The sequence below is a fragment of the Oxyura jamaicensis genome, chromosome 2 (assembly GCF_011077185.1).
Source record: "Oxyura jamaicensis isolate SHBP4307 breed ruddy duck chromosome 2, BPBGC_Ojam_1.0, whole genome shotgun sequence".
NCBI lineage: Eukaryota > Metazoa > Chordata > Aves > Anseriformes > Anatidae > Oxyura > Oxyura jamaicensis.
In genome coordinates, this window is record NC_048894.1 from 122,893,982 (window position 1) to 122,912,926 (window position 18,945).

Sequence of the window (18,945 nt, forward strand, 5' to 3'; positions counted from 1 at the left end):
GAGACAGAGATCTGATAAAGCCTCCCCCTAGATGAATGATAGGATCTGGGAATTTGTTCCTTCTGAACACCGTGAATCACCGAAATCACTGAGCTGCTTCCCCCCTCAAACGTAGGTCTTCACTGAAAAGATAATGTCCAAAGAAAACGTTAGAATCCCAATGTGTAATAGTGAATACATTAAAGGTGTACCAGAGTTATTTTTAAATAGACCAAAGTAGCTCGTTAATGAAAATGAGTACATTTGCATAATGCTTGAAGAACTTGAGGATAACAATACCTTGCAACCTCTATGGGGAAATGAGTTATCGGCTCTTTCAGTGAGAAGCAGGTATCTGTATTAGTTCCCTAGAAGAGGATTAGAGTGATGAGATTTTCTGGTGTCAAAATCTGATGGTTATAAAAACGACTATGGAACCTCTGGATTTCAAGGGATTGCAATATGCAATGGGAAAAGTTAAATATTGCATTAGAATAGTGTGGTTCTGTTAAAATCTTCCTGTACTTCATGGCTTCTTGACTATCTTTTTTTGCATAAGAAAGCAAGCAGTGTTTTACATTTCTAAAAAAGGTGTGCGGAGAAGGGGGAGTAGCTGGGCACCATTATTTAGATAAAGTATGTCTTTGCTACTGGCAGGATCTTAATGCTTACTAATTTTACCATTTTGTTCCAAAGATTTTAACGTTCTGAGCTTGTTCATGCTTGTGTGTGTGTGTACAGAATTGTGTATCCACAAATTTTGTGTAGGCTCATGTGTTTGCAGAACTAGAAGGAACCATGCTGAGGCAGAGCTTGGGACCCCTTCATGGATTTTCAGAGATGATCCATGAACTAAATTTACCTAGTCCATCGTCTAAGTCCAGACAAAAACAAATATTCAATGTATATTTAACATACCTTGCTAAACTATTTTCTTATTTTAATTTGATATGTGAGGTTAGTTTAGGAAGAGTTTCAGTGTATTTTAAAATACTTTGAATTAATACAACATGAGCTAATAATGCTGCTGCAGTCTTGACTAAGGAGTTGGCTCATTAAACTTTATTTTAGTCATTGCTTTTTTGTACTGCTTCCATCACTTCTAAAATTAGAGATGAGAATGGTGTAACATTGATCAGTTATGCCTCTGGATGCTACATACTGCAGAGTTGTTGAATACTCTGCGACTGTACAGCAGTCTTCCACTGAACTATTTTTTTCTGTTCTGAATTCACTCATGGACAAAGTTACTATAGTAACTATTAGAGATGTATTACAACATGCTCTACTTAATCAGCCAGTTGTCCAACATAATTAATGCAGAAAGATAATTAAGGTCAGGTTTTGATACTCTCTGTCTAGTGAAAAATGTTAACTTTTTATTCTTCATTGTATAATATACAGAGGTTCTGAGACTTAAGTTATTGCGTGATGAGTCAATAATACTACAATTTTCAAACAACAGTGATTTTTATATTCTAGGGAGTGAGGATACAAAACATACCCTGAAATAGATGAGAATGTGGAGTTCATGTAAGATGGGAAAAATTAAGCTGAAGCAGTAGTGTGAAATTGCACAAACAATCTCATCACTATACTTTAACCTGAAAGGCTAATGGTAACTGAAATAGATTTCATACAGGGTTTAGGAGTACAGAACGTAAGCGATGGAGACTGAGCCTCAAGTAATTTATGAGTTAGGTTCAGTAGCGCTAATATGAAATACAGTAGCTGGAGAAATGTCAAAAACAGCTAAGCTCTCGCTTCTGATCCTTGCTTTATGGAAGTGTGGAGGGTGAAATGATGGAAAATAGCAAAGTATATCTGCTTCTGATATAAAAGCTACCCAATTTTGTATATACTAGCGAGGAAAAGGCAGCTCTGTTTTTTCTGTTGTTTGCTGAATGACTCATGCAGAGTTTCCTATCTGAGGCTGTCCTGGGAGCTTCTCAAAAAACTCTCTGAAATTCGGGTAATGATTCTTCCTGAATAAGCTAGCAACCTTTTAGTGAATCATAGAACGGTTTGGGTTAGAAGGTACTTCAAAGATCATCTAATTCCAACCCCCCTGCCAAGGGCAGGGACATGTTCCACTTCACCAGGCTGCCCAAAGCCCCATCCAACCTGGCCTTGAACACTTCCAGGGATGGGGCATCAACAGCTTGTCTGGGCAACCTGTTTTTGCTACCCTATTTTTGTTTAAAAACGCTACTGCTTGTTCTATCACTACGCTCCCTAATAAAGTGTCCCTCTCCTGCTTGCTTGTAGGTCCCCTTTAGGTACTGGAAGGCTGCTATAGGAACTCCTGTCTTTATAGGAGAGGTGCTCCAGCCCTCTGATCATCCTGGTGGCCCTCCTCTTGATTCACTCTAGTAGGTCCATGTCCTCCTTGTGCTGGGGGCCCCAGACCTGGATGCAGTGGGGTCACAAGAGCAGAGTAGAGGGGGACAATTACCTCCTTCACCCTGCTGGTCAATGCTTCTTTTGATACAGCCCAGAATATGGTTCTCTTTCTGGGCTGTAAGCTCACAGTGCTGGCTCATGTTGAGCTTCTTGTCAACCAACATCCCTGGGTCCTTCTCATGAGGGCTGCTCTTAATCCATTCTCCGCCCAGCCTGTATTTGTGCTTGGGATTGCCCTGGCCCAGATGCAAGACCTCGCACTTGGCCTTGTTGAACTTCGTGAGGTTCATACAGGCCCACCTCTCAAGCCTAACCAGGTTCCTCTGGGTGGCATCTCTTCCCTCGAGCTTGTCAACTGCACGACGCAGCTTGGCATCATCAGCAAACTTGCTGAGGGTGCACTCGGTCCAACTGTTCATGTCACCAACAAAGACATTAAACAGTGCCAGTCCCAATACCAACCCCTGAGGAACACTGCTTGTTACTGATCTCCACCTGGACATTTTGAGCCTTTGACCACAACTCCCTGAGTCCAACAATCCAGTTAATTCCTTACCTGCTGAGTGGTCCATCTTTCAAATCCATGTTATCTCCAGTTCAGAGACAAGGATGTGATGTGTAACAGTGTCAAATGCTTTGCACAAACCCATGCAGATTATGTCAGTTCCTCTTTCCCCGTCTTTCCCCGTCCACCAATGCTGTAACCCTGTTGTAGAAGGCCACCAAATTTGTGAGGCATAATCTGCCCTTAGAAAAGCCATGTTGGATGTCACAAATCACTTCCTTATTCTCCATGTGCCTTGGCATATTTTCCAGGAGGATCTGCTCCTTGGTCTTGTTGGACACAAAGGTGAGACTGGCCTGTAGTTCCCTGGGTCTTCCTTTTTTCCCTTTTTAAACATGGGGGTTATGTTTCCCCTCTTCTGGTCAGTGGGAACTTCATTAGACTGCCATGACTTCTTAAATATGATGGATAGTGGCTTAGTGACTATGTCTACCAGTCACCTCAGGACTCACAGATGCCTCTCATGAAGTCCCATGGATTTGTGCATCTTTGGGTTCCTTAGATGGTCTCAGACCAGATCTTCTCCTACAGTGGGTGGTTCTTCATTCTCCTAGTCCCTGCTTTTGTCTTCTGGGACTTGTACTATGTGACTGGAGCTCTTGTAGATGAAAACTGCAGCAAAAAAGTCACTGAGTACCTCAGCCTTCTCCATATCCCAGGCAAACAGGTCTCCCGTTCGCTTCTGGAAAGGGCCCACGATTTCCCTGGTCTTCCTTTTATCAGTGACATACCTATAGAAGCCTTTCTTGTTGCCGTTGATGTCCCTGGCCAAATTTAATTCTAACAGAACTTTAATTTTCCTAACCCGATCCCTGGCTGCTTGGATGATTTGTTGATTTTGGTATTGGAGTTCATGATAGTGAACTGAAGGAATTTGAAAGATTCAAGTCATCTCTTCAAGCCAGAAGCGACACCCAATTAGGAATTAATTTTGCCCCAATTTTGCATCTCGTTATGTACTATGGGAAGCTTTCAGTCTCTCTTGCCAGTTTTGGAAGGATAACATTTTGGTCCTGTAATTAAATTGAAAGGTTTATTGCGCTGCTATTATTGCCTAGCTAGTTTACACTGAGACTACAAAGCCACCATCTTCCACTTAAAAGCAGCTGGGACAGGAACGTTACTACTATCATGTACCTCTTGGGACATGCATCTTTCTTTGGGATATAGACTGGATATTTCATTCTGTACAGTGTTGTGTTACTTCATTCATTTTAGAAAACTAAAATCAATCTTTTAAATGTTCATATTTTTTTGAAAGAAAATAGGTTTTCTTGTGGTTGCTGGCTCGTTAGAACTTACGCTTTGCATACCACTTTTTCTTCTAATATTTTTAATGTACTTCTACAGAACTTTGTCTTATGAAGTCTTCACATACGTGTACTTTCACATGTAAAATGTTTGCAAGTGGGGAAAAGCTTACTCTATGTAACATACGCAGCAGTTGAATTATGTAGCTATAAAAACATTTATTGTATGCAGTCCTTAATTACCAGAAGTGTAAAACTTCGTGATGAGTAACTTCTCGGGCGACTGCTGTTGAAGCCATTACTATTTTTCTATGATTCTGGCTGAAATCATGCAGGTCATTGGTGTCCTAATGCATCTTATTGTGCTTCTAGCCCAGATGTCAGAGCGTTTCTTCAGATGGATAACCCCAAGCACCAGTCGGATCCATCTGAAGATGAAGATGAAAGGAGTAATCAGAAGGTAATAAAACAGACATAGAACAGTCTTCTAAACTTCAGCCACTCGACAGCAATCTTAAGTATATTGCTTACTGAAAATTGCCAATTGGTTTTGCAGTAAATCTCCTCTCTACTCGTTTAAATGAAACTGTTCTGCTGTGGGCTGTAAGTTATTTTCCTGTCAGATATGAACTGCAGAGAAGATTTAGAATGATTGCTAGCTTTGTCTTGCTTCTTTCCCACTTGCTATGGGTGAAAGATGCAGATTTAGTCACAGTTTAGTTGTCACAGTTCTTTTCAGTCTCTTCAAAGATTCTTGCTAAGGACATCTGGCAAGGAGCAGGGGAGACTGAATGTCTAATTGTGTGGGGGTTTTTGTTTGTTTTATGTTATTTGGGTTTTTAAAGAAAGGGAGAAATACAATTCTCCTGGAGGAAAAAGAAATTTCAGTCTTTCTAGAAGTCACTCAGGAGCAAAGATGGATTTAATTTCATTTCACATTGAACACTGCGTGAGGTCTCGAGCCTCTTTTGTTAGAAGAGCCACTACAGAAGTACAATTTAGATGGATTTTCTGAAAGTTGATTTACAATCTCCAGAAACAGTGCTTATTGGGGAAAAAAAAAAAAAAAAAGCCTTTCTAGGAAGGCAGAAGTGCCGTGATTGACCTTGTTTTCTCTGGTTTACTTCTTGGCATATAGATGTGACCTTAGTACTTCTCTTTTTATTCAGTCCCTCTTAAAGAATGTAAGAGTTGCCTTTTTGAATCTGCTGTGGATCACACACAATGCAGTGTGTTTTCTGAAAGTCTCACATCAAGGATGCCAGTCTTTGCTTTTTTTTTTCCCTAAAGTACTTGACAGCACAGCGAGCATACAGCAGAATATTGCAGAATATTATAATTTAAAAGGCAAGTTTTCTTCTCCTCTTTTTAAAGATACTTTAAGTAATGTGGAAAGCTTCCATAGAAAATACATGATGTATCACATCACAAAGTCCAAAATAGGAGAAGAGCTAATGCGTAGTGGCCTGGGCCTTACTCTTTAATAGAAAATTAACGCTCCAATAGTTACTGTATCTGTACAACAAGGAGCAATAACAAGCTTCCCCCCAGTCTTAAAATGTACATAGTAGCTCTTGAAAAACTGTGGAGTGCCATGGTGTGGTTGGTTCTTACTAGTGCAGTAGTCGCGTCTAGTGCTGCTGGTCAGGGCATTCTCTGCTTCTGTGGGAGTGCTGATTTGGTGATGCCTGTTTGCCTGTCTCCAGACAACTTGTCTTTGAAATTTATCTTTCTCTGATAAAATCCAAAATAACAATGAGGGTACTGATGCTGCTTCTTTATTTAAAAACAAAATGGAGAAAGTTACTTAGATGAAGGTGGTTTCCTTCTGTCTGTGTAATTTACAAATTCCATCTGGGTGTGTACTGGTAAGACTCATACCGTTCCTGGAATTAGTTAACCTTTAATGTCAGGATGGGAAAGGTTGCTAATGTTTTTTCTTGGTGGGGGGAATGTTCACTCTTTTTTTTAAAGCACTATGTCTGTAATTAGACTCTTGCATAAACAGTGGGGTTTAAAAATAATTTTATTGGTAAGGTCTTGGAGAATTTAGAACAAAAGGTAGAAAATGTATTCCTAGAGCGAATACAGAAGGGACTAGGTTCTCCAGGCAGAACACATCGTTTGTTGACGCAGTTTTAAATTTTCATTCCTAATCTTGGCCTTTCTATCTGCACACAACCACTTTAATATCTTTATTCTGCAATATGATGTGTGTAGAAATATTTAGAGACAACGTGGTGACGGCCAGACATTTCAACTTGCAGCGTTCCCAATTTAGGTGTTAGATACCTGTAAAGACCTATTCTAACAAGTGTAGGGGTATAGATGGGGCAAATCAGTAGAGTATTTTGTAATTACTACTGGTTGAAATAGAAGAGAAAATGTAAAAAAATAAATAAAACAAACCTCTTTGTTTCTTCCAACAGTTAAATTCTACCTCACAGAATATCAACTTGGGACCATCTGGAAATCCTCAGTAGGTTTCAATTAACTACAAACTGAAAAAGTAGAGTGAATGTAATTGTTAATAGTATGAAGAGTTCTTTGGACATACAGCTTTATTTTTTATTTTCACTGCTTGGGAGGAAGCAATACATTTACTCCTCTGCTAAATAAACTTTTTCTTTTCCTTTTTCCTTTTCACCTTCAGGTTTTGTTAGTCAGCTGTTATCTGTAGCTTCATGCCCAGTGTGCCCTGGGACTTAGACTGCTCTCCTTTTACTTAAGCATGATATAGCAAAAAAAAACCTCTTCCTTTGGGAGTGGTCCCGCAACTGTTAAGAATGTGACCAGTTTCTGAAAACAAGTTCCTTTTAGTACATGACAAAGGAGCAACTTACCATGTTGATATTACAAACACTGCAGTCACAAATGGCTTTTCTGGTGTCTTTTGCGTAGTTTCTGTTCTCAGATCTCTGCAAATTTGTACTTCTGTCATGAAAGCCCAAAGCTTTTTGTCTTTTTTTGTCTTTTTTTTTTTTTTTCCTCCTCAGATTTGTCCTGGGCTAACAGGGGAAATGCTTAATAGACTGCACAGAGAAATGAAATTTTAAGAGCACTTCCCTTGAGGGACAATAAATGAAGAGGTGTATTGGGATGTTACTGTTGTTTCAGAAGCTGAAGACATGGATAATTATTTTGCTGACAAAAATACTTCTGAATTGTACTTAGGAAAAAATGAGGGAATTATTAGAAATAACTGAAAGGAGTGGTGATGTGGGAAGTGGAAAAACAGACTTAATTTATACAAATAAATGCTCAGAAGAGGAAGGCGTAACAGCCTCCCACCTGCTTAAATTTAAAATGGGGGAGCAATGGATGGAGGGAAGGATGGGCTGAGGAAAGATTGAATAGATGACAAACATGGTCCTTCTTTCCTGCATGTAAGCTTTAGAGTCCAGTTGGCTCTTGGGAAATAGGAGATGAGCTCCAGGAAAACTCATGGGGAAATGAAGATTTTAAAATTACAAGAAACTAGAGGCTACGGAGGACAAAAGAATAGTCTTAGTCCTCCTCTATATCTTAACCTTCAAAATTAAAAAATAAAACTCAAATGATGCAACCCTACTACTTTTTCTGGAGGAAAATAGAATTGCAAAACAAAGGGCAGCTTTGTGGACGTCCAGGTATTGGTTGGAATGAAGAACAAAGAAGGCTGCTGACAGACTGCTCTTCTTGGGTTACAATTCAAGTGTTAGGCTAGACATCTGTACAGACGTGAAGCTTGTAATTTATACCCAAATAACCTGTATCCTTTCTAAATATCTTCCAGCGCTAAACCAACAGACTTTGATTTCCTGAAAGTTATTGGGAAAGGAAGCTTTGGCAAGGTGAGCTTTCTAATTCCTGTGTCTTACCTGGTACAAGGGTTCCAGCTGGTGTCTTGCATAGTGACTGTTGGCTGGAGACTTTGCCAGAGGCTTTGGAAGCTGTATCATCCTAGGATGCTGTAAACATTCTTGTATTGGATTCCTGTTGCTGCCGCTTCACGGCACTGCTGTTATTTATTCGTGGTGTGGTGGTAGTTGTCTGCCTTGGTCACTTGTTGGGAGTAACAAATTAGTGTGATCCTCTCTTTTCCCCAGGAAGGAAGGGAGGTACCCCTGTGCTTTTGCAGCAGCTGGAGTACAAATCCTGTGCTTCGCTTTGTTGGTACGGGCTGCAATGTCAAGCACCTAATGCTATGGAGCAGCACTTTGAAAAGTGAATTTAATATTGATGTCCTCCAGAGATGCAACAGAGAAACCCTCTTGAAATCTTTAACAAGTTATTTTTCAAAGTGTTGTTTTTCCACAGCATTAACTTTAAAACTTAAAAAAAAACAGCTGAAATTCATCTCTAGAGAGTCAGCAGCTCCTGGAAAATAAATGCTGTAATTCAGTCTTACATGAAATCACTATATAGACAGATTATGCTAAACTGAATCACTGTATTGGTGCCACTAAACTCTGTTCACTATTGGTGATTGACTACATGAAAAGCAAAGATGCTATTGAGAACACACAGCTTTAATGCTTTTCAGTTATGCTGAAATTAAGAAATTATTAATAGAATGTGAAGTACAGCAACCACATTTCTTCATTTGTTTTGAATTTCACAGGTTCTTCTTGCCAAAAGAAAACTGGATGGGAAATATTATGCTGTCAAAGTGCTGCAGAAAAAAATTGTTCTTAACAGGAAAGAGGTGAAGCAAAATATGCCATCTCCCTCTCCCCTTTCTCTTTCCCTTAATTACAAAATTGTTCCTATTTACTTACTGATCCTTTACTTCTCTACAGCAAAAACATATTATGGCTGAACGTAACGTGCTTCTGAAAAATGTGAAACATCCATTCTTAGTGGGATTACATTACTCATTCCAAACAACGGAAAAGCTTTACTTTGTTCTGGATTTTGTTAATGGAGGAGAGGTATGTGGTGATTCTGCTTGGAATTTGAGTTTCTTTATTCCTCTCACCTAGAATTAGCACAATAAAATGATCCTTTACAGTGGGCTGTGATCAGTATTATCCCAAGTTTTAAACATCTTATCGCTTTATTTAAAGCAATGCTGTTCCTGCAGACTTCTGTAGCTATACAGACCCTGTTCTTATCAACAACTTCAATCCAGAATTAATTCATGGTTGTCAGATAAAAATACTGTCTCTTTTACAGTAACCTAAATTTATCTCTGTTATGAATTAATCATATGTTGACGTTTTTCAGCATGTAAAACTGTCTTTTTCATCTGAATTAGCTGAGATGCTGGTATTTCAAAAGTGGAAGGGAAGAAACAGGCAATTGAATTTGCTACTATGCTTATAGCAATCCTGGGATTATCCTGTGGCTTTGCATTGACTAATTATTTGTTACCAAAGAGCCTTATTCTCAGGATTCTTTTCCTTGAAGTGATGCTATTAAGTATGAGGGCTCATTAAGTGACTTGGAGGAAAATGTGTGAAAGAAACGGCAGACATCTGTAAATGTTTAAGATGTTCTGGACCAGTTTGTCTTTAGCCAGAGACATGTTGCTTTTCTCAGTACTTCCAGGAGTGCTCAAGAAACTAATGGCTGAATAGCTAATAAACACGAGCAGGGTATGAAACGTCGCTTCTATTTCTTCATAAGGTTTTATGGAAAACTGGGGTATTGCAGACTGAATTGTGACTGAAGATCACCAAGTGTAGTGAAAAGTGATTGTGTGAAGGTAGTTATCCGGTGTATATGCTGTAAAGGGGAGCTGTCTTGTCACTTGCTATGTTTTCAATTTGGTAACTCGTTGTAAAACACACACCTTTTCCAAAGGCCTTACAAAGTTTAAAGCAGAATAAAGGAGGAGGAGACAGGATTCTGTTGTGGAAGATAAAACTCTGGTAGCTGACAGAACATGAGAGGGAGGGGTAGAACTTAGTTTGATTCAGCATACCTCAGGGTTACCTGTTATGTCCCTGCAGCTGTCTATACACAGACGTGAATAAAGTATGTAGAATACCTCAGTATGAAGTACAAATTGAGGTATACATTAGTAAATACTCGTATGGCCCACTGACACTATTTGTGATGCCCCCAGACCTGGGTTTCTGACTCCTTTGAGTGTCGGCGTCTGGACTTTGATGGACCTTCCTCTAGTCTAAATGTAATGTCATCTAATTTAGGCAGCATTAACAAACTCCTGGTTTGGTCTACTCTGAATTTTTGGCTATAGCTTACTTTGGCATTCTTCCAGGCAAACTAAAATGAAGTGCAAAACAGCCTTCAAAGTTAAGTGAAGCACTTGGAAACTTTTGATGGCTTCATTTTTCTCCTAAACTTTGCAGGTAGAAAACAGGAAAAATTCTGTTCTCTTAAAAATTATTTAGAAGTTGAATGTGTAGCACAATATCATATGTATACGATTTAATCTTTGGCTAGGCTTTTGCATCTGCTCAAACTATTTAAAGCCAAAGTTCTGTAGTTGAGAACATTTGTGAATCAGCCTGGAATATACATCTCCCAAAGTGTTCTCAGAATACATTTATGTAAACACTTTTGTATAAAACTATGAATACAAGGATACTTGGAAACGGAATATGACTTGCTTGAAACCTGGCTATATCCTGTCAGGAGGTTTGTCTTGCATGGCTGAATCTTGCCAGCCTCTACTCACAGCTTAGTGGTTTTTCACTATTTTTTTTTCTAGTCTTGATTTTAAGGGGATATCTTTGTAGCTGAGTTACCTGCGTGTTTCATATGTGTAAAAGACTGGAGAAGAAGTGAATAAAGGAATGTTGTAATGCAGCAAAACCAATTTTATTTAATTTTCCATTCTTAAAAGTGTAGACAGATAAGTAAAATGAATTCTTACTGTTAAAATTGCACCTTCCTAACTTGATTTTCTGTGTTTTGTTCTTATTTACTATTTTCCATATTTGCAGCTGTTCTTTCACTTACAAAGAGAACGTTCCTTTCCTGAGCACAGAGCCAGATTTTATGCTGCTGAAATCGCCAGTGCACTGGGCTACTTACACTCCATAAATATAGTGTACAGGTAAGTGTCTGAAATATATTCTCGTACTCCAGAAGTTCAAATGGGACGAATTACTGAGTAAAAAAACGCTGCATGAAATCATCTTGGGAGAAATTTGAACATAATGTTTTCAAAAAAACTTAAAGCTTCTTTCAACTGAAGAATAAAAGCCAATGCCTTTTAAGCTTTTGTGTTAGTGACTTCTGCTTTGAATTAATACAGTGATTTTTTTAATAGGGATTTAAAGCCAGAAAACATTCTCCTAGATTCACTAGTAAGTATGCAACATGGTTTTTGATTTTCTGTCCTTCTCACAAAATTGACATTTATTCATATGCATGTCGAGCGTGTTCTATTTTTTTAAAATATCACTCTTCTCTTAAACAGGGGCACGTTGTGTTGACAGACTTTGGGCTTTGTAAAGAAGGGATTGCGAGTTCTGAAACTACTGCAACTTTTTGTGGGACACCAGAAGTATGTTGACAACTTCAGTGTCTTTTGACTAATAACTAATGTTTGTTGACAATTATTTGTGTAAACAGAAGATCAAATACTCGATTTTGTATTGTTGGAGACTTGCATTCTTTTTACAAGCTCTTCCATGGAACCAAACCAAAGGAGACTTTACTGAAGATCTGTTCTTTGTCCTGTTTGTATCTCCTACAGTATCTCCTACTTACTACCCACATCCTCATAAATCATCTCTCCTGTCCTCCCTCTTCCCAACCCTTTTCACATACTGTTTCTTCCCATGTCTCCTAACCACTGGCTAGACACAGGACAGTTGTTTTTTGTAACAGCTGTGACAGATTTGCCAGTATGAATTTATTTACCATATCCTGCCACTAACTTTTAGTAGGGTTAGAGGCACTTAGTATCTTGTGAGACTTGAGCAGCTTTTGTATATGACTGAAACTTTGAACTTGATGACAGCTTATTTAACTTTGTCTCTTTTTACTCAGAAAAAATAGACTGGAAAACACAGAATCTGGAAGTGTTAAACATGTACTAGGGATTGACTGAGATGCCAAGTTTAGTGGCTTTTTTTTTTACTTTGAGCATAACTTAAATTATGGAAAAGGCCTTTGGCAGAGAAGGATGGGTAAGGAGTGGGGTGTAGCTGAAACATTTGAACTTAAAAAAAAAAAAAGGGCAACATTTAACAACTTACCCTTGTTTTAACATCAGAGTAGGAATCCATAAGGCCAAGTGGTAAATGTCAGCTGAAACAGTATTTGTTGAACGGTTCACAAAGTTCATCGGACAATATATAGAACACTGGCTTTAAATTTGTTTGAGGAAAATCTATGGGACTTTTGTCTAGTGTTCAGAAACCTAGTTTTCATGCTTACCTTGGACTTGCAAGAGTTGCAGCACAAGAGGATGCTAATGCAGTTGCTTAATATTTGTTCTCAAAAATGTAAAGGCTAAACGTAACAGTTGTGTATTACTCTTTCTAATCCAAGATACAGATTCAAAATTTCATAGCCCTGCTAAAAGCATAATGGTGTTCTGTTTCTACACACTGTGTTGTTCGACTTCCAGCACCTATAAAGTTCAAATGAGAATATGAAAGGTTAGAACAAGTAGAGTTCAAAATACTCAACTGCTTTTCATGCTTTTGCAGCGTTGTCTGTAGACAAATGAGGTACCGGGCACTCACGCATACAGAACGTTTGAGAAATACTGATAAAATTAAACTATGATTTTCAGCTCTTGTCACTACAGTGGTATCTGTGCCTTGTCCATTTACAAAGAGAGGCTTCCATACATTTTATACATTGACTTTCAGAATTTGGATACTGGAATGGTAGAAGTGAGCAACCTCTTGCCTTGAGGGAAAGAAACTGCACGTGTGATGTTGTTGAAAACTGGGATGATGATGATGAACCAGCTGTACTAATTTTATATTACATACCCACAAATAGTCTTGTACTGTGAGCTGCCTCTGCTTGTACTGTAGTGTTAGTAAGTTCTGAGATGCTGAGTAGATTTCTTGCAAGGCAGATGGAAACCAGTCAGCATTGTCGTTGTTTGATACCAGACGTTTACAATAATCAAATGGCAGCTATTTTACAAGAACTTCCAATTTAGATAATTTAGCAATTCACAACTTCTGCCCTCATATGCCCTTATGCCTAAAGTTTACAGTGAAATTTAGTGTAAGTCATACTGTTTCTCGGTGATAAGCTTGAAGCAGAATGAACTGCTTCTCCTCGCATGTTTATGTGCTGGATGGGGAGCACTCAGGCTTGGAAGGGCAGAATAGGCTTGGCTGGTGGCCAACTTGCTGAGAGAGAGGTACACTGGGAGGACGTTGCCTCTACTACATCACAGCAGCCTTGAAATGTTTAACAAGTTTTGTAATAGAGGTGGGAACGTAATTTGGCAAAACAATAGTGTTTGAAGGCATTGTTTCACTTGGGAAAACAGCTGTCCTACTTGCTAAATGACTAGACGGTGATGAAGTACTTGCCTTGAAGGACAAGATAAATCAGTCAGTCTTAAAATTGGTGTAAGCAACTCTTCCTGAAGATGTTTACTGCTATGTGACTAAAACTTAGTGTTTTTTGTTTGTTTGTTTTTGTTTTTTATTGCTATCCTAATGCTCTATTATTTCTTTTAATTTTAGTATCTTGCACCAGAAGTTATTAAAAAGCAGCCCTATGACAACACAGTAGACTGGTGGTGCCTTGGTGCAGTTCTTTATGAAATGCTTTACGGGCTGGTATGTACTTAATACATGTGGGGCAGGGATTGCTTCCCTCTTTCTCCCTCTGTATCTTACCTAACTACACCAGAGTGTTAAAGATGCTACCTTTTGTAGATTATAAAGTACTCCACTTCAGTGGACGAACAGTTTGTCTTAATGAAGCATCTGTTTTTCTCTCTTGGATTTTGCATTGCCTCTGCATGTTTAAACTTCTGCTTTCCAGTGAACTCCTAGACATAACTCTGAAGACAGGTAGCTGTGACTGAGGGAATGTCAGAGTAAACTGTATCAATAGTGATAATACCCAATAAATTAAAACATGCATTTTAACTTAAGTTTTCCAGGATTTCTTCTAGTTCTTCCGCTTTTTGATGCAGTATTAAAAGAAAAAAATCTTACTGTGCTTCTAGTCATATGTGATCACTCCAATAACAAGTGTTCTGTTAGTTTTCTTTAGTTTTATGTGCATCTGGACCTTAAGTAGGGGAACAGATCTGGTTTTTCACTTGTTCTTTTCAGGCAGGCTCAGTGGGAGCTTTAAATCTGGAGGGCATCTGTAGCTACTTGCAAGGGTGAGGACATGTTATGAAAAGAGGAGGTGGCAGGGGGAAGCTATCAAGTGTAGAGACTTGGCAGTGGGGATGACTGAACTAAAGTCAGCAATGTGTAAGAAGAGGTGGATTTCTTCCTTCACTGCTAGCAGTTCCTATTTCTTATAGAAGTGTTCATTGATGCATACACGTAGAACAAAATGCTGAATGTGGCTTTGAAATCATATATAACATTTGTTTTCTAGCCTCCTTTTTACTGCCGTGATGTCGCTGAGATGTATGAGAATATTCTCCATAAGCCCCTGGTTCTGCGTCCGGGAATCAGCCTCACAGCCTGGTCTATTCTGGAAGAACTTTTGGAGAAAGATCGGCAAAGCAGACTCGGAGCAAGGGAAGACTTTGTATGTAACGTCCTAATTTATCAAGCCCTTCTTCATTTAAAGGGACATGACCAAATTTATGTGTACCACACAGGTTTAATAGCGGGAGAGCAGAAAATGCTCTGCCACATGTCTTTCCCTGTTTTCTTCCTTTTTATTTCTTCTTCTAAGACACCAGTTGTGGTCATGTAATGTTAGGTCATGTGTTGACCTTGTAATAGAGCATTTTGATCATGACATAGTACTTTTTCATGGTGGCAATGTGATGAAAGGATGGCAGTGCTTAGCACAGCTGTTTACTGCTTCATAACTATTAAGCATATTGAAGAGTTGTTTAAGCTGCTGCTTCTCAGACAGTGATCTTTATAAAAACTAACATCTTGAAAGGAGGAGCAGAAATAGTAACAGGAAATATTCCTGCTCTGTGGTTTGATTTTAAGGTGGTTGATTTTAAGGCTTAAATGCAGAAACCAGTCCTTAGAGGCAGGCTAACAAACTTGAATTGCTCTTTTTGCCAACTACAGCTTTTATTGCAAAACAAATTAAATGAAGGACTTCAGTCCCTTAGGTTTTGTTTGTGCATGCAATCTGAAGTAGTATTTACTATAATGCACAGGATGGATTTCTGAAACACCTGTTATCTCTATTCCCTACTGCAGCTTGAAATTCAAAAGCACCCATTCTTTGAATCTCTCAGCTGGACTGACCTCCTTCAGAAGAAGATTCCACCACCATTTAATCCTAACGTGGTAGGTGCTGGTTTAGTTCATAGCTGCCAAATTTCTGCCTTTAAAGGCTTCCTGTATTTGGAAGCAGTATTTGTGCATCAGAATGAATGGGAACCCCTCAGTGCTGACTGCACTTTGGAGCAGTGACACTTCCGAGCAGTGGTGCTGTCTTTGAAACTTAAAACTCACTTGGACGTATCACTGTTTCCTCTGCTCATTCCTATCAAAGGACTGACAATTTCTCTAGGGTCTGAACACCAAAGAAGAATAATTCATAGCCTCTTTATGTGAGGACTCCAAATCACTGACTTCATGATTTTTTTTGTAATTATTAAGCCTTAGTTGCAACCGTGCTTTTGTTTATCTTCCTATCAGTTTACGTCTGTTTGGTGGATAAACCTTTGCTGTCTTTTCTCTTCACTTTGTAACTCTTACTGTGCTTTAGTTCTTGTATGTGCTACTGGGAAGGTGGTCTATCATAGCAACTACTGTTGCTAGAATTTAACGCTTTATTATTATTAATGGAAAAGGGAGGAAGAGAATTTGGTTTGTGGTTGGGGGGGATTATTTATTTATTGAGTTTTTGCATCTCCCTAACAGCCACTTAAGAAAAAGATATTCCGTAGTATTTCTTAGGTTTATCACATCATAAATGTGTGTCACTTCTGGCCTGAATGCCAGCCTAAAAGAAACAAGCAAGCTTTCAATAACTGTTTTAATAACTTTCAGGGATGCTGTAGTGTGCTGCTTTAAGCTTTCTGTATTTACGTAGGAAAGAATTACACAAAGTAAATGGTCTCAGGAGTTAAATTTAAAATGTACAGGAGAAGCCCAGTTTTTACAAACACAGTATTAATATGAAAAATGATTGATCTTCCTGTTTTCTAGGTTGGCCCAGATGATATTGGGAATTTTGATGCCGTGTTTACGGAAGAAATGGTCCCATACTCAGTTTGCATTTCTTCTGATTACAACATTGTTAATGCCAGTGTCCTAGAGGCAGATGATGCATTTGTTGGATTTTCTTATGCACCACCTTCTGAAGATATGTTTTCCTAGGAAGTTAGAAGCCAACGGTGTTTTGGAAGTCTTGGGATGAGTTAGAGTTACGAACACATTCCAAAATAGTGTAACCTGTGCCTCGTTTTGTATGTAGGTTTAAAACCTATGAACAAACTTTCTCTGCTGTATAGGAGGAATTTGGGCATTTTGGATGGCTTTCTTTGGGGGTTTGAACTGTTTGTTCCTGCTGCAGAAAATATTTTTAAAACCTTTAAATAATGTTCTCTACATTTACGTATTTTTTTAAGCAAAAACACTGACTGTTCTCCTCAGTCCCTTCAGGTTTACATTCATATGTATCTAAGATTAGGCTGGCGCAAAAAGCAGCAAATTTAGTAAATTTATAAATGCCTTTGTACCTATTTACAGTGACTTTGTGCTTGAATTGTAACTATGCAAATCGTCTTTTGTATATCCTGGTTTCAAAAAGGTGAATGTTTTCCCTGTTTTATCAGTTTGAAATTTGTTAACTTACCTGTCAGCACTTAAATGAAGGTTTAATTTAAGTTAACACTGAGATGCTTCAAGGATTTCTGTAGAATGAAGAGTTGGGCATGTAAAACTAGATTGTCGTTTTTGCATTTGCTGGAGTACCTAGTTCACTCAACTGGATTATCTGAGGCATGGGGGATTACTCAAAGCAAGGATAGAACAAATTAACTGGATTGAGTTGATAACATTACTGATCATGTGTTCTACCTTTTTTCTCCTGGAGATAAATGTCTGGATTTCAACTGCATTAAAAATATTTTTTGTTAAAACTCTGCTTTTCCAAAGATATAATTAGCAATAATCACCGCTACTTTGAAAGGCTGTCTTGCTTTAACTTTCCAGGGATGGGTGGCGAGGGGATCATGCCAAATATTTAAACATTTTTCTCACTGGTATATAGTTTGAAACACTAATTATTTTCCAAATCGATTGTACTTAAACATTCATAGCTACTTGTCCTTCCGTCTCCCATTTTGCACCATTTTTAAATCTTCACTTGATATTTGGAAAAAGTAATGTAAATTACATTGCTAATTTTTAGAATGTGAAAAGCTATTGTATTTCTCGTAACATACACATGTATGGACAAACTGATCGTTCTGATCAACTTCTGTTTAAGGAAAACTTTTAACAATGCAAAAATTGACTGCAGTTATAGCGTGTAAAAGCCTATTATGGTAGTATTATATATTACCTGTAAATAACAACTTATTTTTGTCTGTTACTTCAAAAAATGCTCTGTGTTTTTTTGTTCATAAATGCATTCAATTAAATGCCTTGAAGTCTGATAAGACACAGAGGAGCAGCCAGAGTTAAGTGTTAGATCAATTTCAGTATGTAAATGGTTTCCTTTTTGACAAAATAAGAACTAGCTAAGAGAAGTATTACTTATATTGCATCAAGATCGGTTAAAAATTGAGAATATCATGAGCAATGGCCTATCAAATCATAATTCTTCTGAAATTAATGTTGTCAACAACAGCAAGGGGAAGCTAAAATGGGATTCTTGGTTTATTCCACTTCTCTTGCACAATGCTGGAATAATGCAGAATAGTTGGTGTGTGAGGTGTGGGAAGGAGTCTCTGGGTAAAATATGTACGAATTAACATTGAAAGGGAAGGAAGGAAGGAAGGGGGACTGTCATTTGTGGGAGTGGAGCAGTGCTCAGTTCCCATAGTGCCACTGGAAAGTTTTGAGAAGTTTGGAAATAATCTATGCAGCTGTTCAGGACAGCAGTAACTACATGAAGGCAGCAAGCCTTTTTTTTTTCTTTTTTCTTCCCTTGTCTCCAGTAAGTCTTTCTAATGGAGTAGAAGGGAGAAATTGAAGAAAGGAAATACCCATTCTCAAACTATACTAAGCTTTTACTCTTCATACCGCTGAAATGATTCTGCAGGATGCTGGAACTGCATTCAGCTTACCGTAGGGAAATATACCATGCTGCAGCTTGTTTGTTTGTTTGTTTGTTTTTACCTCTCACAGCAAGGAAGTACAGTAGTGTAGAGAGATTACAAGGAAGGAGATAACGTCAGTATGGTACATGCTGCATCCCTTCACTTGTCCTCTATTTCCAAGATGTCTGTAGCTAGTCACCGGACTGGGTAAAAAGATGTGGAGCTTCTGTTTTGCCTTTCTTGTCAAATGTATTGTTCCCCTCTGTTTTTAAGATGACAGTGGTAGTTTATTTCTTGCTTAATTTGTTGCTTATTAGTCTTTTTTTTTTTTTTTTTTTTTTTTTTTCCAGCAAGTTCTGCCTTTTTGGCTAAGTGTGAATGTATCAACATCTCACTTCAAATACTTAGGTTCATTTTGTTCCTTCTACTGTATTTCATAT

General features: G+C 38.3%; 1 protein-coding gene across 3 annotated transcripts in view; it reads left to right on the forward strand.

Annotated features, from left to right (window-relative positions):
• The window catches only part of SGK3 (serum/glucocorticoid regulated kinase family member 3), a 57,760-nt gene extending 39,856 nt beyond the window's left edge, over positions 1-17,904 (forward strand). For all 3 annotated transcript variants that reach the window (XM_035317801.1, XM_035317800.1, XM_035317802.1), the window contains 12 exons: positions 4,570-4,657; positions 6,627-6,676; positions 7,973-8,030; positions 8,801-8,884; positions 8,979-9,110; positions 11,094-11,206; positions 11,423-11,459; positions 11,573-11,659; positions 13,818-13,913; positions 14,695-14,850; positions 15,489-15,578; positions 16,446-17,904. In XM_035317801.1, the coding sequence (XP_035173692.1) occupies positions 4,570-4,657; positions 6,627-6,676; positions 7,973-8,030; positions 8,801-8,884; positions 8,979-9,110; positions 11,094-11,206; positions 11,423-11,459; positions 11,573-11,659; positions 13,818-13,913; positions 14,695-14,850; positions 15,489-15,578; positions 16,446-16,616 (1,162 nt within the window). In that variant the 3' untranslated portion in view covers positions 16,617-17,904. The remainder of the gene's footprint in view (positions 1-4,569; positions 4,658-6,626; positions 6,677-7,972; positions 8,031-8,800; positions 8,885-8,978; positions 9,111-11,093; positions 11,207-11,422; positions 11,460-11,572; positions 11,660-13,817; positions 13,914-14,694; positions 14,851-15,488; positions 15,579-16,445) is intronic.
• The last annotated feature ends 1,041 nt before the right edge of the window (positions 17,905-18,945 follow it).